Here is a 25,612-nt window from a genome sequence, read left to right as displayed (position 1 = left end):
GTTCAAATTTGCATGGGCATGGTGAGATGAAATAATGAGACAAATTATGCCTGGGGGACAGCCAACAGGAGCGGGGCTGTGTCCTGTTTGGCAGATGCTATCCCTTAAGGTGTGGGGTGTAAAAGCTTTAGATAAACCAGAAGGGGACAGAGTAGAACCAGGTAAAGAGCAGACAGAAGGATGTGCTAGCTGGTCAAAGGGATCAAACGGCCATAAGAAAGATAGCACACACCAGGTAAGAGATTCAGCGTATAGGTGCTTATATGCCAAGGCCAGAAGCCTCTAAGCCGAGTTAGGTGAGCTGGACTGCTTGGTTGCTAACGAAGAAATAGATAAAGTGGGCATGACAGAAATATGGTGGAACAGTGAGAACCAGTGGGACACTGTTATCCCTGGATATAAACTCGATAGAAAGGATAGGGAAGGGAGGACTGGGGGTAGAGTAGCACCATATATTAATGAAGGGATGGAATCTAACAAGCTAGAAAACCTAGGAAGAAGACTTCCTTCCAAAATTGGAAGGCCTGTCCAAATGAAGAGAACGGAAAGGAACAGAAACTCTGGCAAAGGAAATGAAAGGTGACAATAAGGAGAGGCCAAAAGAGAGTTTGAGGAACATTTAGCTAAAAGCATCAAAGGGAAAAACAAAAACTTCTTTAAATACATCAGAAGCAGGAGACCTGCCAGGGAGGTGGTTAGTCCATTAGATGACGAGGGAGTGAAAGGAATTATTAAGGAAGATATGGAGATTGCAGCTAAATGAGTTCCTTGCATCTGTCTTCACGGCAAAGGATACTGAGCATATACCTGTGCCTGAACCAAGCTTCTCAGGGACAGATGCTAAAGAACGGAGTCAGATAGACGTGACTAGAGGTGAAGTTCTAAACTCTCTGGAAAAATTAAAAATTAACAAATCATCAGGGCCAGACGCCATTCCACCCAAGAGTCCTTAAATAACTCAAATTGAAATTGCCGACCTCCTTACAAAAATATGTAACTTTCCCCTACAATCAGGCTCTGTACCAGAGGACTGGAAAGCAGCCAAAGTAATGCCAATTTTCAAAAAGGGATCCAGGGGGTATTCAGGAAATTACAGGCTGGTTAGCTTAATTTCTGTGCTGGGCAAATTGATGGAAAGCATTCTCAAAGGTAAAATTGTTAAGCATATAGAAGAGCAGGCCCTGCAGAAGGAGAACCAGCATGGCTTCTGCAAAGGTAAATCTTGCCTCACCAACCTTTTGGAGATCTTTGCTAGTGTCATCAGGCATGTGGATAAAGGTAATTCAGTTGACATAGTATACATGGACTTTCAAACTGGTTTCAACAAAGTTCTTCATCAAAGATTCATCAAAGTAATGGGATAAGGGGACAGGTTCATGTGTGGATTGGTAACTGGTTGAAGGACAGGTAGGTATAAATGGACTGTTCTCTCTAAATGGAGGAAAGTAAGAAGTAGGGTCCCAGGGATATGTACTGGGACCAGTATTTTAAAATTTATTCATAAATGATCTAGAAGTAGGGGTAAGCAGCGAGGTGGCCAAATTTGCAGATGATACCAAACTATTTAGGGTAGTGAGATCCAAAAAAGACTGCAAGGAGCTCCAAAAGGATCTCTCAAAACTGGGGGCAACAAAATGGCAGGTGCAGTTCAATGTTAGCAAGTGCAAAGTGATGCATATTTGGGCAAATAACCCCAACTTCACATATATGCTGATGGGGTCTGAGCTGTCGGTGATTGACCTGGAGAGAAATCTTGGGGTTGTGCTGGACAGCTCATTGAAAGTGTCGACTCAATGTGCGGCAACTTGAAAAAGGCCAATTCCATGCTTGGAATAATTAGGTAGGGGATTGTAAACTGCTAAAATCACAATGCCCTTATACAAATCTATGGTTGGCCACAACTGTATGGCGTTCAGTTCTGGTCACCATACCACAAAAAGGACATTATAGAACATGAGAAGGTGCTGAAGAAGGCAACCAAGATGATTTGGGGTTTAGAGCACCTTCCTTACGAGGTAAGGCAACACCTGAGGCTTTTTAGTATTTTTAAAAAAACTGAGGAGTGACATGATAGGTAAAGGTAAAGTGTGCCGTCAAGTCGGTGTCGATTCCTGACAACCACAGAGCCCTGTGGTTGTTTTTGGTAGAATACAGGAGGGGTTTACCATTGCCATCTCCCGCGCAGTATGAGATCATGACTTTTAGCATCTTCCTATATCGCTGCTACCCGATATAGGTGCTTCCCACAGTCTGGGATGGCTGGATGGCTTTCCCATAGTCTGGGAAACATACCAGAGGGGATTCGAACAGGCAACCTCTGGCTTGCTAGTCAAGTCATTTCCCTGCTGTGCCTTGAGAGAGGTCTATAAAAATATGCATGGTGTATAGAGAGTGGAGAGAGAGAAACCTTTCTCCCTCTTGCATAACATTAGAACCAGGGATCATCCTTTAAAACTGATTGCCAAGAAATTTAGGACTGACAAAAGGGAGTACTTTTTCACACATCACATAATTAACCTATGGAGTTCTCTGCCACAAGATGTGGTGACAGCCACCACCTTGGATGGCTTTAAGATAGGCTTGGATATATTCATGGAGGACAAGCCTATCAGTGGCTACTAGTCTGAAGGTTATAGGCCACCTCCAGCCTTAGAGGCAAGATGCCTCTCAATACCAGTTGCAGGGGAGCAACAGCAGGAGGGAGGGCATGCCCTCACCTCTTGCTTGTGGGCTCCCCAGAGGCATCTGGCATAGGCAGAACTGGGGGGGACAGGCAGGGCACGTGCCCTAGGCACCACTGAGTTGGGGGCACCACGCCAGTTCCTGCCACCCCCACCCCATTGCCCACCTGCCCAGCCCCAGGGCCCCTCAGCCACTTGCCTCCAGCTCGGGCCTAGGATCGGAGCAGCCTGCAAACTGCAGAGCTCTTCTCTCCCCGCCTCTCAGCTGATCGGCGGGTGGGCGGGGCTTCCAGAGAGGCCTCCGAGTAGGCCTCCCTGAAGCCTGAACTCAGCAGGCCCCAGCAAGCCAGGAAGGAGTCTGGCAGAGCTCCCTGCAGCAGACCCTCCCTGCAGCAGACTAGACCATCCAGCACAGCTTTTGCAAGGTAGGCTGTGAATTCCTTTTTGTGGTTACCCCCATATATAGGGATCTGCTTGCCATAGGGCTTTGATATGGGTGGTGGGGCGAGACTGAGAAGTCTCTGAATATTTAATTTAAAACAGACTGGAAAATGTGCTGGCTTTAAAAACAAAAACAATCTAAGGCCTATAAGTGGCTTGTTTCATGTCAGAAAATTACAAAAACTTCTGGAACAAATATTTATTTATTCATTCATTCATTCATTCATTTATAAATGCACTTATGTTCAAGTTGTTTTGCAACCCAGAAGGTCTGAGTGAGAACTGTGAAGCATGTGTTGTGCTTTTATTTTATTTTATTTTATTTTTCTTGTGTGTGAACTGCTCTCCAATAACTTGCAGGGACTTCAGGGTAAATCTGGCCAACATGTGAATGCAGCACCTCCATTCCAGAGGAGATGTGTGTTAAAGCGCTTTAAAAGCCTCGTGTGAAAAACCTCCTGGAATCAAACTTTACTGAATTTGTTCAGAATTCTGAGAAAACAAACATAGGCTCACCCTGCATGGTTGAAAGTCTCCTTTTGCTAATCTGCAGCCAGGGGGCCATTTTAATAATTAGCGTTGCTAGTGTGTTCTAGGCATTAAAAGTAGCACAAATATATAGTACTCAATGTATATCACTATATACTGTGAAGTGTGCATGTGTGTATTCAGTGAAATGTATTTCCAGGCAGCATACTTATTTTGAAATATCAGACTTAAATCCTTGGGGGCCTGGGATGTGTGGAGGCCCTGGACTTTGAGGGGCTGGGGGCCCATTTTAAAATCTCATCTTGGCCCATTCCAACCTTGCTATGCCCCTGGCGGTCACTACACATGGGTTTCTGCACAACACCTGCACAGAAGAAACTTCCATGTAGAAAATGTGTCTCTTGTAAATTGACCCTGAATTTTCCATCCATGACTGGGATATTTGAGAGTTAGAGTCAATAATAAAAGAACAGCACGCTGCTTGTGACAGGAAGGGGCAAATTACAATGATTTCTTAGTCTGGCAGGGGCTGGTTTTGGCCCTGGCAGAACTTGGCTGTCTGCTCCTGTTGCAAATGCCTCTGTCTAGTGTCGCAAACTAATGTATCCTCCTCCCTCTTGGTGTCAAAGTAAGCACTGGTGTGGTGAATGCACATATACCCCATCATGAGCCAACAGTCATCATAAGACAAAGGCTGGAAGGAATCATTCACTTGTTTATAGAGCACCACCCAGCACCACCACCACCTTCTTCTTCCCCTATTTGGCTATTTGGGCAGGTGATCCTCTAGGACAAAGTCATGTTTTTAAAAAAGAATGAGATGAGACAGAGAAAATGACACTTGGAATCCTCGCATAACTCCTGACCGTTGTTCTAAGTCATTTACAGAGGTGGCTCATGTTTTCAGGTTTTGATCAACAACCATGTCTAGATGGTACAGTGTTCCTTTTAACAAGGATTTCCAGGTATTGTTGACTACAAGTCCCATCATTCCTGTTTGGACATGGGCGCAATTTCAGTGCTTGCTCTAGGCGCTATTTTCCCTAGTTACGCCTCTGGGCAGCTGGTGGGCCACTGTGCGAAACAGGATGCTGGACTAGGTGGGCCTTCTTGGGCCTGATCCAGCAGGGCTGTCCTTATGTCTTTATGATGTCTGGAATGCACATCCTCTGGATGAGGCACCTCAAAGATACCTGGAAAAGGAGGGTGCTTGGCTCCAGGTTTCCAGACCTCTTGCATTATTTTCATACATGCTGATTTCACACATGTGTTAATATGACTTGGCATTTGCCTAGCACATTTGAGTGTTAAAAGCACTTCATATCCATTATCTTGTTGTAATCTTAAATAAGTATGATTCTCCTATATTGCAGCTGAGGCTGAGGGGTCACAGCTTGCCTAAGACCACCGTGTGAACTCATGTCAGAAGCGGGATTTGAACTGGGGACATCCTGATTCCCCACTCTGTCTCTTTGGCTCAGCTTTAATCCTACACTGCATCAACAGTCCACAACTCTAGACTACAAAGCTCAAGACGCAGATGTAATAGTCAAGCACATACGGCGCTGGTGGCGCAGTGGTAAAACTGCCGCCCTGTAACCAGGAGGTTACAAGTTCGATCCTGACCAGGAGCTCAAGGTTGACTCAGCCTTCCATCCTTCCGAGGTCGGTAAAATGATTACCCAGAATGTTGGGGGCAATATGCTAAATCATTGTAAACCGCTTAGAGAGCTCCGGCTATAGAGCGGTATATAAATGTAAGTGCTATTGCTATTGCTATTGCTATATGGACCTATATAATAGGAAGCTTCTTTATACCAAGTCAGACCTTTGGTCCATCTAGTTCTATCTGGAGATACTACTGCCAGGTGTAGTGTGTGGTGTAGTGGTTAGAGTGCTGGACTAGGACCGGGGAGACCCGAGTTCAAATCCCCATTCAGCCATGAGACTTGCTGGGTGACTCTGGGCCAGTCACTTCTCTCTCAGCCTAACCTACTTCACAGGGTTGTTGTGAGGAGAAACCTAAGTATGTAGTACACTGCTCTGAGCTCCTTGGAGGAAGAGCGAGATATAAAAAATGTAAATAAATAAATAAAAATCAAGCAGATGCTCCACCACCAAGCTAGGCTCTCATCCTCTAAGGGGAGTATCTTACAGCAGAGAGCGCTCACATGTAGTCACCCATTCAAATGCAAACCAGGGCAGACCATGCTTAGCAAAAGGGACAATTCATGCTCATCAGCTCTCTGCAAATGAACACACAAGGGTACAAATGAACACAGGTACATTCGTGCATGCAAGTGAAGTGTGCATGAACTTACTGTATGTACCTGAAATGTCCCCAGTGTGGCTAGGCCCATGGCCTGCAACGTCATGGTTGACCTAGCCCAGCAACTACCCCTGCGAGAGGGGCTCCCCACATGTGTGGTTCAACAAAAGCAAAGGCAGTCACGCCCTTACCTGGAAACTCCAGCAGGTCCCCCTCTTCGTCCTGCAGCGTTTCAATGTCATAGCTGGTGTTTTCCTTCTCATTCTTGGTGAGGCAGAGAAGAGACAGAGGGGAAATTAAGGTTCCTATAAATTGGATGAGGCCAGGAATTTTGAAGAGGGACTATGGGCAGGGGTGAAGAAATGTTGGCTCAATTGATCAGCCAGACAAAATATTCTACTTGACAAGCTATGTTGGTACATTACTCAACAGGACTGTTTTTACCCACTCATCAGGCGTCATTTTGCACTCGTCACAGACTAGTCTACTAGTCTGTGACGAGTGAAAAATGATGCCTGATGAGTATGAGGCCTGCAGTAATCCCACTTCAGCCCTGGCTATGGGCATTTGCTGCAGCTACATCAACCTGCAGGCGTTGGGTCAAAAGAGACAGTTTGTATTTGACCAGAGGAAAAGAGCCAATCTGGGCCAATTCTGGAGCTTGGGGCATTGCTGCGGTGACTTTTGTGACCTGTTGCTGCTGTGGGGCTAGCAGTGCCTTGTGTATGTGCTTTCTGCTTGTCAGTGTGCAGATTTGCAGATGAACGAACGGATACATGGGAGAATGCCAGTGGCCTCTAGGTCACTGTCTGCACAAGAAAGCGGACTCTGAAGATGCATTGGAACTTTTGGTACAGCATTCTGCAAAGTGAACTGTGAATCACCATGGTAGCTTGTCTGAAGAGGAAATCACTGGTGTGCTCTCTGTGGGTCTGTCCAGACTGATCAATTGCGGGCTTTTCCACAAAGCGCCAGTGCGATCTGACAGTCTTTTTCTCTCCTCCTTTCAGCTCCGCTGGCCAGCTCTTGCATTCAGAGTTGCCACAAAACAGTATGGTTAAAATCACAGAATGCAAAAGCTGGCCAGCAGGTGGCGCTGCCAAAATTGTGCAAGCTCCCTGTTTAACATGCAGCCAGAGAATAAAAACACTGAAGGAAGGAGAGCAAAAACCAGTGGACCTGTGTGTACAGCCACTCAGATTGTACTCCTAATTAATAGGAAAACCCACCTTTATTTCAGTCTGACCAGTTCCTGTATTTCTACAGCAGCAGCACTGCAGATTGTTAGAGGGTAGTACTGCAGCGATCAGTTCAGCAAGGGTTAGGTAACAAAAGGGACCACGAGGGTTCTAGCCAAGCCTATAAAGCTGCTGATTCTGGTCCATCTCTTCAGTCTAAACTGTATCTTGAACTGTATTGAACGGGACTGCATATTGCAAACTGAGCCTTGATAGTCTCCATCCCTCCCCTCCACCGCCTCTCTCTCACAAACACAGTTGCAGAACAAGAGATGGGACCATTTCCAGTGGCCATGGAACGTGCACATCATGCGCACCAATAACGCCCCTTGCACATGACATCACTTGCACGTGGGCGTGGCCGGATCGCCAGAGGGATCACATAAACCCTCCTGAGCGTATTCTCAGCCAGCGTTTGTTGGCTGGGTGCATTCATTTCCCTTTTTCTCCCTTGATGGAGAGAGAGGAAGGAACATTAATGCACCCTCCCAGCAAATGCTGGCTGGGAATGTGCTCCGGAGGGCTCACGTGGCCCTTGCATGATGTCGCACGCAAAAGGGACATGGTCCAGAGGGCCCGTGCAAGTCCTCCAGAGCTCTCAAGCGAGGGAGAGAAAGGGAAATAAATGTCACAGGGCCCTTCCATGGCTCACGGCTGGGTTCTTTGAACCCGTTCACTCACTGGTAGGTCTGCCCCTGCACACATCTCCTGTACCTCCAGAGATGACAGACGGCTCCGTAATACTTCCAGTTCCTTCCCCATATTTTCCTTTTCGCCAGCTTTCTCTGCCAATTGCTTCTGAAGGTCTTCTATCTGAATCAGAAGAAATGAAAGCAAACAAAACAAGCAAACAAATAAATGCTATCTCATTCCAATCAACCTACTGACCTATTTAGGGTCAAATTATGACACATCATGGTGGGAAGCAAGTTGCCTTCCCCAGTGCATGCATTCAGGATGCGACCGGGAGGTTTCCAAGACTCACCCAACTCACTGACTGCTACCCCTTCCTGCTGATCCACACAGGCATGAATATACTGCCAGAAGAGAACTGGAATGGATCTCAAGAGATTGTTTTAATTTTTGTTTTCATTTTTTTCTCAATCTGTTTTAATTTTTGTGATTTAAATTTTAATTGTATGTATACCGCCCTGAGACTTACATATTGGGAGGTACACAAATAAGTTAAATAAATAAATAAGGTCAAGAGACAGGAAGAGAATGGTGGATTCTGCAGGCAAACAGCTGGCTATGAAGACAGAGGAAAGATTTAGATTCTTGGACCACAGCCTACACCACCTACATGAGGGACTCCTGGAACTAGATTGGTACATTAATGATCGCGTTCCAGATCATGTTCCAGATCAGGATCAGCATTAATGAGGTCAAGTGCCCTGTGGTGTTTCATCCACCACGCCCTTGTAATATTGTCTAAAAGTGTCCTTTTTATTAATAAGGATATTGGGCTATCGACAACCCCTACTGAACTCCATGTAAACGGAAAAAAACTATGCACTTATGGCACTAGGGGTCAAACAGACCCCATGAAATGCTGTAAACAGGCTTCATCTCCACCAACGCTTAGACCAGAACCTGCTCCTTCCATGTTCTGTGGGAAAGGAGCATAGAGGCAGGACACACAAGATCTTTCCTAGATTGCTAAAATTTTGATAGTGGCTGACATGGAGGGCAGCCATCGACAGAAGGGATTTCTCAGGGCTGCTGTGCCACTTAAAAGGCAGCCCCAACAGTGTAGCTACACCATTGGACCATCAGGGCTGCCTTTTAAAGAGAGCAGGAACAGATGGCCCCTTCCACATCATGCCAGCCAGTGTCTCTAGAAAGGAAAGAGTGGATTCCAGAGATACTGTTACATGTGGATTGTTTGTTTTGTTTTGTTATATATAAAAACAAAAAATCTCTCATATTTGGATAAAATATCTTGTATTCTTTATAAATGCTTCTCTGCGGGAGGGCAGGATGCCTCCTTGTCTTAAGGAGGCTATTATTAGACCCTGCTTGAAGAAACCTGCATTGGATCCCTCAGAGTTAGCCAATTACAGACACCTGTCTCCAATCTCCCATGGTTGGGCAAGGTGATCGAGAGGGTGTTCAGGACCCAAGAGATGGTTTAGATCTGCCTGTTCTAGATGGGGTTACACTCGCCCCTAAAGAACAAGTACATCGCTTGGGAATGCTCCTGGATCCAAGACTCTCTCTGGTTTCTCAGGCTGAGGCAGTAACCAGGAGCACTTTTTATCAGCTTCAACTGATATGCCCTCTACACCCATTTTTGGATGTAAATGGCCTTAAAACAGTGGTACATATGTCAGTAACCTCCAGGCTTGACTACTGTAATGCACTCTATGTAGGGCTGCCTTTGTACAAAGTTCAGAAACTACAATTGGTACAGAATGAGACAGGGACAACCCGAAGAGACCATATAACACCAGTTTTAAAAGAATTGCACTAGTTGCCAATATGTTTCCGAGCAAATACAGAGTTCTGGTTATTACCTATAAAGCCGTTAATGGCTTGAGTCCAGAGTACTCCTTTGCTGCCACCAACTTGTTTGGTGGCAACTCAGGACTGGGCCTTCTCTGTGGCTGCCTCAGGGCTTTTGAATACGCTCTCTGTCAAAATAAGAGCTTCTCCATCTCTGGCTGGTTTGTTTTTTTAAAGATCCTTAAGACACACCTATTTTCTCAGGCTTTTAATGAAAATTAATTTTAAACTGTTTAATTGTTTTTATTCTGTGAAATTGTTTTAATGGTTTTTATTCATAAGAACATAAGAACAGCCCTGCTGGATCAGGCCCAAGGCCCATCTAGTCCAGCATCCTGTTTCGCACAGTGGCCCACCAGATGCCGCTGGAAGCCACAGACAGGAGTTGAGGGCGTGCCCTCTCACCTGCCATTTCTCCCCTGCAACTGGTACTCAGAGGCATCCTGCCTCTGAGGCTGGAGGTGGCCCACAGCCCTCCGACTAGTAGCCAGTTTTATATTTGTTATGTTTTCGATTGTATACACTGCCTAGAAATACACATATCAGGCAGTATATAAATATGACAAATAAATAATATATACATCTTTCTCCTGGTCATCCCATGAAACTGATTGCCAGGAAATCTAGGGCCAACAAACGGAAGTACTTTTTCACACAACGCATAATCAACTTGAGCCCCTGGTGGCGCAGTGGTAAAACTGCCGCCCTGTAACCAGAAGGTTGCAAGTTCGATCCTGACCAAGGGGCTCAAGGTTGACTCAGCCTTCCATCCTTCCGAGGTCGGTAAAATGAATACCCAGAATGTTGTTGGGCAATATGCTAAATCATTGTAAACCGCTTAGAGAGCTTCCAGCTATAGAGCAGTATATAAATGTAAGTGCTAAGTGCTATTGTGGAATTCTCTGCCAAGAGATGTGGTGACCGCCAACAACCTGGATGGCTTTTAGGGGGGTTTGGATAACTTTATGGAGGAGAGGTTTATCAACGGCTACTGGTCAGAGGGTCACCTCTAGCCTCAAAGGTAGGATGCCTCTGAGTACCAGTTGCAGGGGAGTAACAGCAGGAGAGAGGGCATGCCCTCAACTCCTGCCTGTAGGCTTCCAGCGGCATCTGGTGGGCCACTGTGTGGTGGATTAGGATGCTGGATTAGATGGGCCTTAGGCCTGATCCAGCAGGGCTGTTCTTATGTTCTTATTACCTTCCAAAGTGTGACTTGGAGGCCTCTAATTCCAGGATGGGCCTTACCTGTCTTTCCAGAGTATGCACGGAGTCATCCTCCAGCTCCAGTCTCTAGCAGAGAGAAAACAGTCCAGGGACAGTTAATGCCAACTGAAACAATAAACACTATGTGAAAAGCTTAGGTTCAGTATTGAGTGTCTAAGATGAGAGGCACTTTGACTCATGCCTGTCTGAGAGCAACACCTTCTTAGCTGGAGGGTTTTTTGCCCAGCCGAGATCTGCAGGGACAGAATGTGAGAACTCTGCACATGTTCTAAAGCACTCTCCCTCCCTCTCTCTCCACTCCTTCTCCCTCCCTCCACCACTCTCTCCCCCTTCCTTTCTCCCTTTCCCTCTCCCGTCTCTCCCTCCTGTCTCTGTCCCCTCTCAGCCCCATTCTCTCCCCCTTTCCTTCTCTCCCTCACTCTCTCTCTCCCTGTTCCCTTCCCCTCTCCTCACTTTCTCCCCTTTCTTATTCGTTCACGAACTGCAGAGCTGAGGCCTGATATTGGACAGAGATTCCAGGGCTCAACCTGAGCGAACCCTGACAAATATTAGGCTTTGAGCATCTTCATCAAGGACGCATGATGGGTGTAGCCATGGAGTGGGGATGCTGCCCCCTCACCTCTTGCCTCTGCTTCTTCTGCTGCTGCTCTAGGCTCCGGATCCTCTGCAGAAGCTGGGCTCTCTCCTGCCGGAGCCGGACAATTTCCTCGTAGGCCTCCCGGTCATTCTGGGGAGAAAAATCCAGGGTTGAGCTGAACAATTTTGCTTCCACCTGCCCCTGCTCTGCCTTGCCCTACCCTAGCACAGAATTCTCACCATGTCAGCTGGCACAGGGGGGCCCTTGGCCGGCTTGGCAGTGACCACTGGGTTGCTCCGTTCTGCAGGAAACGAGCCCTGGTCTGTTGGGTGGGAAGCATGCTGCAAAACAGCAGAGGGCATCAAGCATTACATTGGAACAGCAGATTCCACCATATGCCAGGAATGCAGGCCGGTGGCAATGTCTCCTAGAAATCTGCAGGCACAACATGTGCACAGTTGGCTTTGCTTACTGCTTGCCCAGTTCTTGGACAACGTGCCCTTGTTTCCCCCATGTCCCGCACTGCCACTTGGTTGTGTCCCAAGGCAGTACCTTGGTTGGCTGTTTTGCCCGTATTCCTTCTGGGCCCTATGCCTCCAGGCCTGCTAAATGTTACACATGTTAACATATGTGAAATATGTTAAATAAATAAATATGTTTGGCAGCCTTTGCCCCTTTTCCTAGTGAGAGGCATGTCAGGTGAGAGGTTTGGAGGCTGGGGTCCCCCAAACAGAGTTCATTCCCTTCCCCTCCCTCTCAGTTTTCCAGCGGTTCTTTCCCTGCTCACACAAGCAAAATGGTTTCAAAGGAGAAGACAAACTTACAGAAGTATAGGATACTAAATAGTAGTAGTAGTAGTAGTAGTAATAATAATAATAATAATTAATAATAATAGACGAGAAGAAAGAAAAACAAGTCAAAATAATCGACATAGCAATACCAGATGATAGCAGAATAGAACAAAAAGAAATAGAAAAAATAACAAACTACAAAGATCTACAAATTGAAATTGAAAGGCTGTGGCAGAAGAAGACCAAAATAAACCCAGTAGTAATTGGCGCCCTAGGTGCAATTCCAAAATACCTTAAAGAGCACCTCAACACCATAGGCGCCACAGATATAATCATCAGCCAGTTACAAAAAGCAACTTTACTGGGAACAGCCAATATTCTGCGACGATATCTATAACAACAGCAACAACATTGACAATAAAATTCAGGCATCCCAGGTCCTTGGGAAGGACTCGATGTCTGGATAAAACAAACCAGTCAATAACACCTGTCTGACTATGTAAACAAGAAATAATATTTTTGTAATTATTAATTAATTTAAAACTTTATTGAAGACATTTCTTTTATGCCAGGTGTCTGCCCTTTAAGTTTTTGTTTTAAATTTTGGACGCTATTCTTGTTTTGTACACCGCCCTGAGTCTGTGAATTGGGCGGTAGATTAAATCTCTTAATAAATAAAATAAAATAAAATAATGACAGGTTCCAAAGCAGCATGTCCCGAAGTAGCAATGGGAGGAGAGCGACAGTGGGTGGGGCATGATCCATTTGAGGGCTTTCTGAAGGCACCTGCTGTGTGAAACAGGATGCTGGGAGAGAGAAGCCTCTACTCTGACCCAGCTGGGCTCTTCTTGTTAAAAGGGAATTAGACAAAGTCATGGAGGAGAGGTCAACCAACAGCAATTAACCACAACTGATAAAGAGAAGGCTCATTCTCATGACCAACAACTGAATAGGAGGAGCGTCCAGTCAGGCACCTGGCCCTGTGCATTCTCCTGAGAAACAGCCATGTGTCTCGGCAAAAATCAAGGTAGAAGGAGCAGGAAGTGATTGTGTGCTAGCCGTGATCTGGGTAGGACGATCTGGGTAGGAGAGCTGTCTTGTGGTCGCAAGCATGAATTGTCCCCTTTGCTAAGCAGGATCCATCCTGGTTTGCATTGGAATGGGAGACTATATGCGTGAGCACTGTAAGAGATTTCCCCTAGGAGATGGGGCCACTCTGGGAAGGGCACCTGCCTGCTTGCATGCAGAAGGTTCCAGGTCCCCTCCTTGGCATCTCCAAGACAGAGCTGAGAGAGACTCCTGCCTGCAACCTGGGAGAAGCTGCTGCCAGTCTGTGTAGACAACACTGAGCTGGATGGAGCAAGGGTCTGACAACAACAACAATTTATATACTGCTTTTCAGCAAAAGTTTCCCAAGCGGTTTACATAGAAAAATAATAAATAGATATCATTTATTATTATTATTATTATTTCTTGTTTACACAGTCAGACAGGTGTTATTGACTGGTTTGTTTTATCCAGACATGGAGTCCTTCACAAGGACCTGGGATGACTGGATTTTATTGTCAATGTTGTTGCTGTTGTTATAGATATCGTTGCAGAATATAGGCTGTTCCCAGTAAAGCTGCTTTTTGTAATTGTCTGATGGTGATTTCTGTGGCCCCTATGGTGTTGAGGTGCTCTTCAAGGTCTTTTGGAACTGCACCCAGGGCGCCAATGACCACTGGGATTATTTTGGTCTTTTTCTGCCACAGCCTTTCAATTTCAATCTGTAGATCTTTGTATTTGGTGATTTTTTCTATTTCTTTTTCTTCTATTCTGCTATCCCCTGGTATTGCTATGTCGATTATTTTAACTTGTTTTTCTTTCTTCTCGACTACAGTTATATCTGGTGTATTGTGTGGCAGATGTTTGTCTGTTTGTAGCCGGAAGTCCCATAATATTTTTACATCTTCATTTTCTTCAACTTTTTCAATTTTATGGTCCCACCAATTTTTGGCTACAGGTAGCTTGTATTTTTTGCAGATGTTCCAGTGTATCATCCCTGCTACCTTGTCATGCCTTTGTTTGCAATCTTTTTACAACAGCTGATCAGGTGGTCCACTGTTTCATCTGCTTCTTTACAAAGGCGGCACTTGCTGTTTGTGGTGGATTTTTCGACTTTTGCTCTTATTACATTTGTTCTTAGTGCCTGTTCTTGTGCAGCCAGTATTAAACCCTCTGTTTCTTTCTTCAAGTTGCCATTCTTAAGCCATTGCCAGGTCTTGGTGATGTCTGATTTTCCACTTATATTGTGCAAATATTGACCATGCAGGGGCTTATTTCTCCATTTTTCTGCTCGGTTCTTGACTTGTTCTTTCTTGTAGGCCTGCTTTGTTTCATTGGTGTTGAATAGTTTCGCGTTATTGACCATTTGAAGTGCATCTTCTTCACTGTCTTTTACATATTCTTCAAGGCCTCTTTTCTCTATTATTATTATTATTATTATTATTATTATTATTATTATTATTATTATTAATTTCTATACCGCCCTTCCAAAAATGGCTCAGGGTGGTTTACACAGAGAAATAATAAATCAATAAGATGGATCCCTCCCTTGTTCCCAAATGGCTCACTATCTAAAAAGAAACATAAGCTAGACACCAGCAACGGTCACTGGAAGGGTACTGTGCTGGAGGTGGATAGGGCCAGTTGCTCTCCTCCTGCTCGTAAAGAGAATCACCAAGTTAAAAAGGTGCCTCTTTGCCCAGTTAGCAGTGCTTGACTGGGTATAAGGCACCTTCCTATGTTCCTGTAACGGCAGCAGCCAACCCACACTGTGCATGCAGCACTGCTGGAGAAAAGGCACATCTCACACTGTCCTACCCAGATCGTGCCAGCACGTGTTCACTTCCCCCTCCTCCTACCTTGATTTTTGGTGACATATGGCCATTTCTTGGGAGCATGCATGGAGCTGGGAGCTTTCCTAGATGCTCTTTCTACCCAGCTGCCGATCGTAAGAACAAGCCTAGAGCTTTCATGTGCATTGGCACAGGGACAAAGCCACCACTGAGCATTGGGGATTGCCCAGGGCCATCAGCGCTTGGGGGCCATCTGCTCCCTCCCTACTCCCCTAGGGTGGGGGTTCTTTGAGCCGTCTCTACCACACTCTTGCCACCTCCGCTGCTCCAGCACCCCACTGTTGACTGCCTGCCCGTGGGGCAGCGGGTTCTTTGTTAACAATTTCACTGAATTAATACTGTCCATGTCCCGAGTGCCGTGCTCACTTTCCTATAGAAGATGTTGCAAGTTAGGGGACTGTGGAGCCAGCACAAGTCCTACAGAAGGGCCAAAGTCGAGCGCTGAATTCAGCGATGTTGTTGACGAAGCGTGGTTCTTGACTTCCTACCTGGTTGGGAGTGCTCTGAGGTGGCGGTGGGGCCTTTCTCTTTCTCGGGCTGCTGTTTTTCCCTTTGGAGAGGGATTGCTGGGAAGACTGTGAAGCAAGGGAAACAGAGTGGAGGCGCATGTAAGAGACACCCCTCCCCGCTGCTATGTATGCTGGACAAGGGCACACCCCACATCCTGGGATGAAAAACTTTACCTGTGAGGATAATTCAGCGGATTCCTCTTCTGCAGAAGTGAGCCAAAGATAGAGATAAGAAAGAAGAGGGGGTTATTAAAGGATATTGATAAAGAACAATCCAGTTGTGGGGGGGGCACTGGGGACACCAAGACATTTGGCCACCCTGCACATCTGTACAATTTGACTAGAGAGGAGCACCCAAAGATCTCTTGGAAAGATCTGACTTAAATCAGCTCCAGCCTCTTCAGTCCTCAGAAGGCTTTCTGCTTTCACAAACGACTTCACTCTCTCTCCCTTGCTGTAACTGAACTGAACACCGTTTCTTCCCCCATTTGCCTCTCATCACCATCTCCCTCCTCTCCCCCTGGGTTGCATTTTTAATTGTAAGCTCACTGGGGCAGGGACTTGCTCTTTTTGTGTTTTAGATCTGCACTAGAATCCTTGCTCGATATCTTATTGCTGGTTTGAAATATGGTGTGTGTGTATACACACATATGAGGCAGGATTTTCTCTGTTCTAGACAAGGTTTGGCCATGTCACAGGAAAAAGCAGCAGGGCTGAGTGAAACTTCAACTCCTGAATCAGAACTGGATCAAATCAGCCTCATTTGAGCAGCTGTCCAAGCAGCCTCACTTGAGCTGCTATTGGATTCTGCTTCAATTTGGGTTTATTTATTTATTTTAATGGATAAAATACATATTTTAATGGATTCAACGTGGATTCTTCTTTGCTTCAGAGATTAGACTTTTTTTTAGGGTCAAAAGGGAAGAAGTATCCCTGAGCAGGAGTTCCTGGAACTATTTGTCTTCAGTTTGGGAGCTAGAAAATCTTCCTGAAATCTTCATCTAATTCTGACTTAAAACAAAAAATGTTATGGGGGAAGTTCTCAAAATTTAAAGTGTGTCTGCCCCAAAATGCTTACACTTAACTACCTGCACTTCGCTGAGCATAATGCCCTCAGAAGAGGTTACAATCTCTGCAATTCTCCTCCAATTATCTTAAGGAATAGGGGGAAATATGATGCTATGCTCATGATTCTCTGTAGCATCACCCCAGAATTCAGTCTGAAAGTTATTGGGGGAAATGAGAACTTTAAAAACGTGCCTGCACCACTCTGCCTGAAATCTTGGAGTCATAATGCCCTCTGAAGTGTCTATAATTCCTGCAACTTTGGGCCTATTTTATCATGAAATGCAAGAGTTATAGGTGATTTTATTTTATAGTGAGCATGCTTATGGAACATATTGTTCTGGTCTGACACATCAAAAGCAAAAATGGGGAATGTGCCTTCAAGAAAACCACTGGAGCTATTTATTTATTATTTATTTATTATGGAATTCTCTGCCACGGGTTGTGGTGATGGCCACTAGCTTGGATGGCTTTAAAAGGGGCTTAGACAAATTCATGGAGGACAGGTCTATCGATGGCGACTAGTCTGGTGGCTATAGGCAAGAAATGAAAAATCAGCTATTATGACAAGAAATGAAAAGGCTATCGGCATTTCTCCTCCCATTGAAGAAGCACCCTTCTCTCTGATCGGCAGCTCTTTCTTCACCCGTTCTAGGAACAGTGATGTTGAGAGAAGGGTTGCCTTACCACTGGCCCAAGATCGACGCTGGGCGGCCTCCTGCAGGTAGTGCTGAATGAGGGCATTGCCGGTGGCTGCACCGTAGTGTGCGGCATCATGTCCTGTGGCGTCGATGAGGCCCACGCGTGCCCCACCATGGATGAGAACCTCCACTGTTTCCACACTGCTGTTCTCACACGCCACCATCAGGGCTGTTCTGAAGCAAAGACAGAGCCAGTTACAATCAGAGAGAGGGTGTTGGACAGAGGCAAGAACATGATAATTGAAATACAGGGTGGGACATTTTTATTTGCTATTCCTAAGTGTACATATAATTTTCACTATCTTTGAGACCTGGAATATTTGAATACGAATCATTACGATGTCCCAGCACAAATTAAAACTGTGGAACTCCACTTTAAATATGTTTCTTTTGTGGGAGAAGGGAATTTTAGTGTAGAGATGTTCTGTGTTGTAACATCATTCTCTCTTTAGTTAAAAATCTTGTGAAGAGGAAAATGTTTGCCTACTCAGGCACGTAAGACCTCTCACAGTGAGGACGGAAGAAAACATCACTGCCATAGCAGCAGCAATAGCACCACGTCCTGCATAATCCACCTTCAGGCTTATTGACACCATCATCGCTTTCCAAAATGACACACTGCAGGCATCGATGAACAATGTACTGGTCTGTTGCAGGACGTGCATCAGTTGTAATGGGCAGCATTTTAAAAATGTAATTTTTAAGAGGCAAACCTGTAATAGTGTGTACAGCAGACCTGCACAGCCTTAAAAAGGTCAGATTTCCGATCTGATCACCCGACAAAAACATTGTCAGGTGGTCTGACCAAAGCGCCCCCCCCCAAATTTCTGGGTCAGTTGTGTCATATCAGAAATCGAACCCATTAGCCCTGAAAGGTGGCCCTCTGCACCTTTCAAATGGTCCCTGGCACCTCTCAGCTGAGATGCAGCACACTGGCCATTTATTATATGCTGTATAAAAGTGCAGAGGGAAAATAATCAGTCAGAACAGCCCATCTACAAACGCTGATAGGTTGCAGGAAAGGGAGCCATGTAATCTGGACAGAAAGCAGGTAAAGGCAAACAGCTTCCATTTTCAAACAGAATAATCCCTTGTCCAAGCGCCACACAAATAGTGTAAAAGGATCTGAAACTAAGAATCCAAAACCCAACCCAACAGACTATTGGGGGAATGAAGAATGAATATATAAATGTAAACTATATTGTAAATTATAAAGTCATATAAACATAGTGATAGTGATAAATCGTGCCAGGCAGAAGTGCTAACAAAACATAAATACACTAAATGTTAATTGATCAAAAAGGAGAACTATGTAGTCCATAATAGTTATTACGACGACAGCACCCTGGTAATAACCTGTTTCAAACTACTTTGTCAAGTATCCATATAAATTCATTTTGTCTCCCATGAATAACAATCAAATCTTCGGTAAACCTTCAAAGCCGTGTTGAAAAAGACATTTGAAGATATGAAATAAATCTTCATAGGGAGCCTCAACTCTTCTCCTATTATGCAATGCTTCCTAAGAAATATACATATATCCACCCATATATATCAAATTAGTACCCACAACATAATCTCCTAAATTTAAAACAAATTTCTCCATACTCCTTTACTGAATATAATATTCAAATAATACTCCTTTAAGACCTTCAAATTTATTGCGTAAAAGCAGATAATACCTTGTAGAAATGTTGTTAAAAATGGTGGGTTTTTAAAAATGTTTTAAGGTATTACAACGTTTTTACAAGGAATTATCTGTTTTTACGCAATAACTCTGAAGGTCTTAAAGGAGTACTTGGGAGTCACCTTAAATACACATATTACATCTCCAGCTTATCAATTTATATTCAAATAATGTAAAATGTCCCTAAATGGCTAATATTGAGTCATATGATTCACATGTCTAAAAACGATCGTTACAAAACATCTTATGAATGAGTAACAAAACCAATCAATGTTCCTTGTCCGAAAATATCTGGCCTCACGTGTCAATGGGTTAGTGGGGTGAGCAACAGGAAACACACAGAAAAGGCCCTCACCGGCCCCGCTGGTCTCTGGCGTTGACAGCAGCTCCGCGGTGCAGCAGGTAGTGGCAAAGCTCCGAGTGGCTCATCTTGGCCGCGAGCATCAGAGGGGTCGCCCCGTCCTGCCAAGGGAGGGGAGACACTAAAGGGAAGGCACAATGCAGCGGCTCCCAGGAGCCCTTCACCAGTCAAAGGGGTGTCAACAACAGCCCAAGCGTCTGAAGACGTCTTAAAATGTCTGGAACTGATCTGGAATGTTGGAAGTCTGGTCAAATTAACTTCTGTTAAAAGAGCACAAGAAGGTAGTGTCTTTGGCCTTTTCTATTACCCTAAATTGTTTTGATTGTTTTAATCTTGTTTTTAGAATATTGTTTTTAAAAGAAATTTAAATGGTTGTGTTTTAAATTTCTTGTTTTTGTTTTTAACTAATGTTTTACCTTTGTTTTTATCTTGTTGTAAACCGCCAAGAGACTAACGTTTCTGGCGGTATAAAAATATGTTACATAAAATAAAATAAAATGGAATTGGTTAATAACAAAACAGATGTATTGGACCTTGGGATTTAAGGCTTCCCCCACCCTGCACCCCTTTCAGCAGTTTGGTTTTAGTATATTATGTAACTACTAGCTGAACCGGGAGCAGAGCATCTGCCCTTAACTAAGCAGGGTCCGCCCTGTTTGCATTTGAATGGGAGACTTGATGTGTGAGCCCTGTAAGATATTCCTCTCAGGGGATGGAGACGCTCTGGGAGAAGCAGAAGGTTCCATGTTCCCTCCCTGGAAGCATCTCCAAGATAGGGCTGAGAGAGATTCCCTGCCTGCAACCTTGGAGAAGCCGCTGCCAGTCTGTGTAGGCAATACTAAGCTAGATGGACCAATGGTCTGACTCAGTATAAGGCAGCTTCCTATGCTCCTATGTTCCTAACTATCTTCAGATCCTTTTGTGGCCACACTTTGGAAATCACCTTGTTCTCTGAGCCAAAACGCACCATTCAAAGTGGGGGCTCCCTTCTATTTAGCAGGAGGAGAGCAACTGTCCAACCCAGCACAGCATCCCTTCCAGTGGCTGCTGTCGGCACTGTCCTTGTGTATTCTTTTAGACAATGATCCCTTCAGGGACAAGGAAACATCTTATTCCTTTTGCTCTGTAAACTCGCTTTGATAACTTTTTTGGTGTTGAAAAGCACCACAATTAATTATTAATTATTATTATATTCTCCTGCTCTAGGAGTAAAACAAACATGCAGATGTTCGCCAACCAGTTGGAAATGAAGGAGGAGGGCTTACCTGATCCTTGGTGTTCAGGGGAGCCTTAAAATCACAAAGGATCTCCAAGCAAGAGATGCATCCGTTGATAGCTGGAAAAAAAGAAGAGGAAGGTTCCAGGCTCAAGTTACAACAGAGCACTTGGATACAGGTCAGGGTTCAACTGAGACTGGCCCACAAGGGTCAAGAAGCAACTGCTAGTATAGGACAAGTATTGTCTGGTTGGGTCACAGTTTTTAATTTTCCCAGTGTGAGCATTTGCTTCCGGGAGCAGTAGATGCACACACAGAGCTGACCTGCATGGTGAAGCGCCGTTCTTCCACTGCCGTCTGCCATATCCACGGGGCAGGATGCCTAAGGAATGGGAGAGGAGGTTAGCAATAAATAACTGTGGATGCAGTTCTGTCCACGTTCGTCTGGGAGTCAACCCCATTGAACACCGTGGCACTTATTTCTAAGTAAATATGCTTGATGTGTATTGATGCTCAAAGTGGGAAATATTTGTCATTTACTTTATGCATGTTATTTCCCACCTTTTTTGCCATGATGGAACTCAAGATGGCTTACACTGAGCTCCCGGGAAGCCACCCCCCCTGATCAGACCCAAGGGATTTCCAGAAACTGCAGGATGTTCAGAGTTTTCATGCAAGCTCCAAGTGTGAGCTTACTCCCCATACACATGCTGCTGCAAGCTTCCATGCTACTTCCTGGAGCAATCTTATCCTCTGTACATATCCTGAGCAGGGACCTCACACAATTTTCACAGTGCCACCTGCTGGCCAGCTCTTGCATTCCGAGAAAAACCCTCCTTTTTTGTTAATGTTGCTACTTTTGTGGCAATTGGGAGAAAGAATGGGCTCTTCTCAGAATGCAAGAGCTTTGCTTCAGGAAGGTGGCTGCACTGCATGCCCTCAAACCATGCCCGGGCATCAACATGAATGCACAGAACAGGCCCTCGTTATCCGCAGTCCCGGAACCTGCGGTTTCACGTATCCGCAGTCGGGCAATGGAGACCTGACCTTGTTATTTGTGGATTTAAAAACAATTAAAATTCAACTATTTGTGGTTCCTGGGTGGCCAGAAATGGCCTCCGAGGTCATTTCCAGCAACCAATTTGCTAAAAGAACCCATTTTGTGGCTCTTAGTTTAAAATCAAATTCCCCCATGATTCTTTGTGGAAAACTGGTGGAATTCAGAGTTTTGGCAGGCATTGCTGTACACCTGGATACCTGGAGAACATATCACAGTACTTTATTTCACTTATTTCTGCTTTTTAAATTGATTTTATTGCCCTTTTTTTGACCTCCAGGAACCAGAGGCGGATCTTATCTATGGGCAAAGTGGGTGGCGCTCACCTTAAATTTCTCAGTCAACCATGTTGTTTCTGCCTCCATTTTGTGTGCCTACTGCCTCCCTCTGTTGCTCCCTGCTGCTCTTGTCTGCAGCCTGCTGCTGTTTTAAGAGTTGTGAGGTGGGCAACAGTAGCACCACCAACCTCAAATAACAAATTAAAAGCCCCAGATCTTTTAAAATATTAATATTAATAAGGCAGGAGCCAATAAGCATGCTCACTTTTGTTTTTGCAAAGTGGGCAGTCCTAGGACCACCCTATAAACCAATCAGAGAGGGACTAGGCTGATTGACTCTTCAGGCAGCCAATCAGAGTGCCCAGAGGGTGGGGAAGTCTTTTTCTTTTAGCCACTCAGAAGAATTCAATTACCATTTTGGTTAGAGAGCAGGTAGGCTGTTGGTAAGTCTGATATTTTGTTGCCTTATTTTTTTGTGTTTGTTTGGAGGGGATGAATGCAACCTCTGCTTTCTCTCCCTTGGTCTCTGATCTGGTGTGTATGAAAAGCATTATGACTCATTCCCAAAATGACAAGCCATAAAACATTGGAAGGAAAAGCAAACTGTAAAACTGGACTGATTAGATTATAAACTGGCATAAGAAGCCAGAAAATTATTTTAGGGCATATGCATGGACTTCTGAGTCTAAACTGCTTCTCAAGTAATTGCAGAAGTGGCTCCCCATGTGGGTGGGATGTAGAGAAGGAATGGATTCTATTGGAAAGAAAATTATTTTAAAAATCCATTTGCTATACAAAGTGCTAAACAAGTTTTTCTCTGGATTGTGGCCAGTATCTGTAACATTAACATGTCCACTGGGTTATGGTTCATTGGGCAAGGATTAAGGAAGTGATCTCTATAAAACATTTTTTGCATACTAGGATGGACACCCAAGCTAAGTGGTGGACACCCAAGGTGGAAAGAGAGTGGCGCCCAGCTGTTCAGCAGGCGTGGAGTAGGGAGAGGGTGTCCCCATGTATCTTTGCTTCCCATGGTGCCCTCTAAGTTACAGGAGCAAGCATGATCTAGAAGCAGGGGTAAGCAGCGATGTGGCCAAATCTGCAGATGATACCAAACTCTTCCAGGTAGTGAAATCCAAAATGGATTGTGAGGAGCTCCAAAAGGATCTCTCCAAATTGGGGGAGTGGGCGACAAAATGGCAAATGCGGTTCAATGTTAGCAAGTGTAAAGTGATGCACATTGGGATGAAAAACCCCAACTTCAAGTATATGCTGATGGGATCCGAGCTGTTGGTGACTGACCAGGAGAGGGATCTTGGGGTCGTGGTGGACAGCTCGTTGAAAGTGTCGACTCAATGTGCGGCAGCTGTTAAAAAGGCCAATTCCATGCTAGGGATCATTAGGAAGGGGATTGGAAATAAAACGGCTAACATTATAATGCCCTTATACAAAACTTTGGTGCGACCACACTTGGAGTACTGCGTACAATTCTGGTCACCACATCTTAAAAAGGACTTTGTTGAACTGGAGAAGGTACAGAAGAGGGCAACCAAGATGATCAGGGGCCTAGAGCACCTTTCTTATGAGGCAAGACTACAACACCTGGGGCTTTTTAGTTTAGAAAAAAGACGACTGCGGGGAGACATGATAGAGGTCTATAAAATCATGCATGGTGTGGAGAAAGTGGAGAGAGAGAAATTCTTTTCCCTCTCACACAACACTAGAACCAGGGGTCACTCCATGAAATTGATTGCCAGGAGGTCTAGGACCAACAAACGGAAGTACTTTTTCACACAACACGTGATCCACTTGTGGAACTCTCTGCCACAGGATGTGGTGACAGCCAACAACCTGGATGGCTTTAAGAGGGGTTTGGATGACTTCATGGAGGAGAGGTCTATCAATGGCTACTAGTCGGAGGGCAGTGGGCCACCTCCAGCCTCAAAGGCAGGATGCCTCTGAGTACCAGTTGCAGGGGAGTAATGGCAGGAGAGAGGGCACGCCTTCAACTCCTGTCTGTGGCTTCTGGAGGCATCTGGTGGGCCACTGTGCAAAACAGGATGCTGGACTAGATGGGCTTTGGGCCTGATCCAGCAGGGCTGTTCTTATGTTCTTATCATTGGGGAAAATTTGTGATTTTTCTATTATTTATGTATGCATTTTTAAAATAGGCAGGCAGAGCTGCCCTTGTAACTTCAGAATGCATTTGTTCTTCACTTTTGTAGCTGATCTCTGCTCTACCTATGGCTTAAATTGATTTATTGACTTTTACATGTATAGACTGTGCTCCCTCCAAGAAGCCCACAGTGGTACACATGTTTACATTTATCCTCCCAACAGTCCTATGAGGAGGGTCATGCTGAGAGCTAAGTGACCGTCCCAGAGTCACTCAGTGAGTTTCATGGCTGAATGGGGATTTGAACTTGGATTTCCCCCGTCTAGTCCAGCACACTAACCACTGCACCACTCTGGCAGGGAGTTCCTCCTTGTTGTTGTTGTTCATTAGTAGTAGTCTTCGTTTTTGAAATAATCAGGCAGGCAGAGCTGCTCCCAAGGCTGTCCTTAGGGCATGGCAAGCAGGGCGACAGCCTCGGTCCCCGGTCTTTTAACCCCTATTAGGATTAACAGGAAGGGGGTCCCGCACTGGCTGATTTGCCCCGGGCCTCGCACTCCACCAGGGCTCTCTAAGGACAGCCCTGACTACCCTGGTGACTTCGGAATGCATTTCTCTCCACAGAAGCAGCTTTTTGTAGCTGATTTACTTCTGGCTTGTACAGTTCTTCTTCTGTGTTTGTGTGTGTGCTTGTGTTTTGATCCTGCTATGTTACTCTAGTCCTGTTAAGCACTCTAAAACAACTGATATGTTCCCTATTTCTCTGTATCTCTGCTGATGCAACTGAGATATGTGTGCTCATGTGTGTGTTTGAATTTTGATCCCACTCGTTAGCTACAAATCTACACTTTGCCAGTTATTTGCCAGGGAGGAGAGCTGGTCTTGTGGTAGCAAACATGACTTGTCCCCTTAGCTAAGCACAGTCCACCCTGGTTGCATATATAAGGGAGACTAGAAGTGTGAGCACTGGAAGAGATTCCCCCACAGGGAATGGAGCCGCTCTTGGAAGAGCTGAAGCTTCCCAGTTCCCTCCCTAGCAGCATCTCCAACGAGATGAGGCTGGGAGAGAGACTCCTGCCTGCAACCTTGGAGAAGCCGCTGCCAGTCTGTGAAGACAATACTGAGCTAGATAGACCAATGGTCTGACTCAGTATCTGGCAGCTTCGTATGTTCCTACATATTTCTGGAGAGGTCTTGTGGTAGCAAGCATGAATTGTCCCATTAGCTAAGCAGGGTCCACCCTGGTTGCATTTGAATGGGAGACCACATGTCAGCATTGTAAGACATTCTGCTTAGGGGATGGGGCCACTCTGGGAAGAGCAGAAGGTTCCAAGTTCCCTCCCTGGCAGCATCTCCAAGATAGGGCTGAGAGAGATTCCTGCCTGCAACCTTGGAGAAGCCGCTGCCAGTCTGTGAAGACAATACTGAGCTAGATAGACCAATGGTCTGACTCAGTATCTGGCAGCTTCCTGGGTTCCTACTGCTAAGGCACCCACCTAGTCCTGGCTCC

The 25,612-nt window shown here is 45.2% G+C and overlaps 1 protein-coding gene and 1 long non-coding RNA gene across 8 annotated transcripts in view; one reads left to right on the top strand and one right to left on the bottom strand.

The window, feature by feature from the left end:
• Positions 1-25,612, bottom strand: part of ANKRD24 (ankyrin repeat domain 24) — a 53,610-nt gene that overhangs the window by 17,203 nt on the left and 10,795 nt on the right. For 3 of the 7 annotated variants that reach the window (XR_008316534.1, XM_053297805.1, XM_053297808.1), the window contains exons 5-15: positions 20,979-21,036; positions 20,704-20,774; positions 19,433-19,539; positions 17,377-17,564; positions 15,799-15,827; positions 15,604-15,690; positions 11,664-11,765; positions 11,467-11,574; positions 10,869-10,913; positions 7,833-7,931; positions 6,072-6,144 (exon numbers count right to left, since the gene is read on the bottom strand). Coding sequence is in view for 6 of the 7 variants with exons in the window: in XM_053297805.1 (XP_053153780.1) it covers positions 6,072-6,144; positions 7,833-7,931; positions 10,869-10,913; positions 11,467-11,574; positions 11,664-11,765; positions 15,604-15,690; positions 15,799-15,827; positions 17,377-17,564; positions 19,433-19,539; positions 20,704-20,774; positions 20,979-21,036 (967 nt within the window). In the remaining variant the exon portion in view is untranslated. Of the gene's footprint in view, positions 1-6,071; positions 6,145-7,832; positions 7,932-10,868; positions 10,914-11,466; positions 11,575-11,663; positions 11,766-15,603; positions 15,691-15,798; positions 15,828-17,376; positions 17,565-19,432; positions 19,540-20,703; positions 20,775-20,978; positions 21,037-25,612 lie in introns of those variants that run through there. The other 4 variants (XM_053297810.1, XM_053297807.1, XM_053297809.1 and 1 more) reach the window with 4 other exon arrangements.
• Positions 3,028-24,708, top strand: LOC128345604 (uncharacterized). The gene is made up of 3 exons (XR_008316535.1): positions 3,028-3,106; positions 4,985-5,276; positions 20,645-24,708. It is a non-coding gene; the product is annotated as an uncharacterized LOC128345604 (long non-coding RNA).

The sequence above is a fragment of the Hemicordylus capensis genome, chromosome 2 (genome assembly GCF_027244095.1).
Source record: "Hemicordylus capensis ecotype Gifberg chromosome 2, rHemCap1.1.pri, whole genome shotgun sequence".
NCBI classification, from domain to species: domain Eukaryota; kingdom Metazoa; phylum Chordata; class Lepidosauria; order Squamata; family Cordylidae; genus Hemicordylus; species Hemicordylus capensis.
This window is presented reverse-complemented; position numbering and strand designations above follow the sequence as displayed.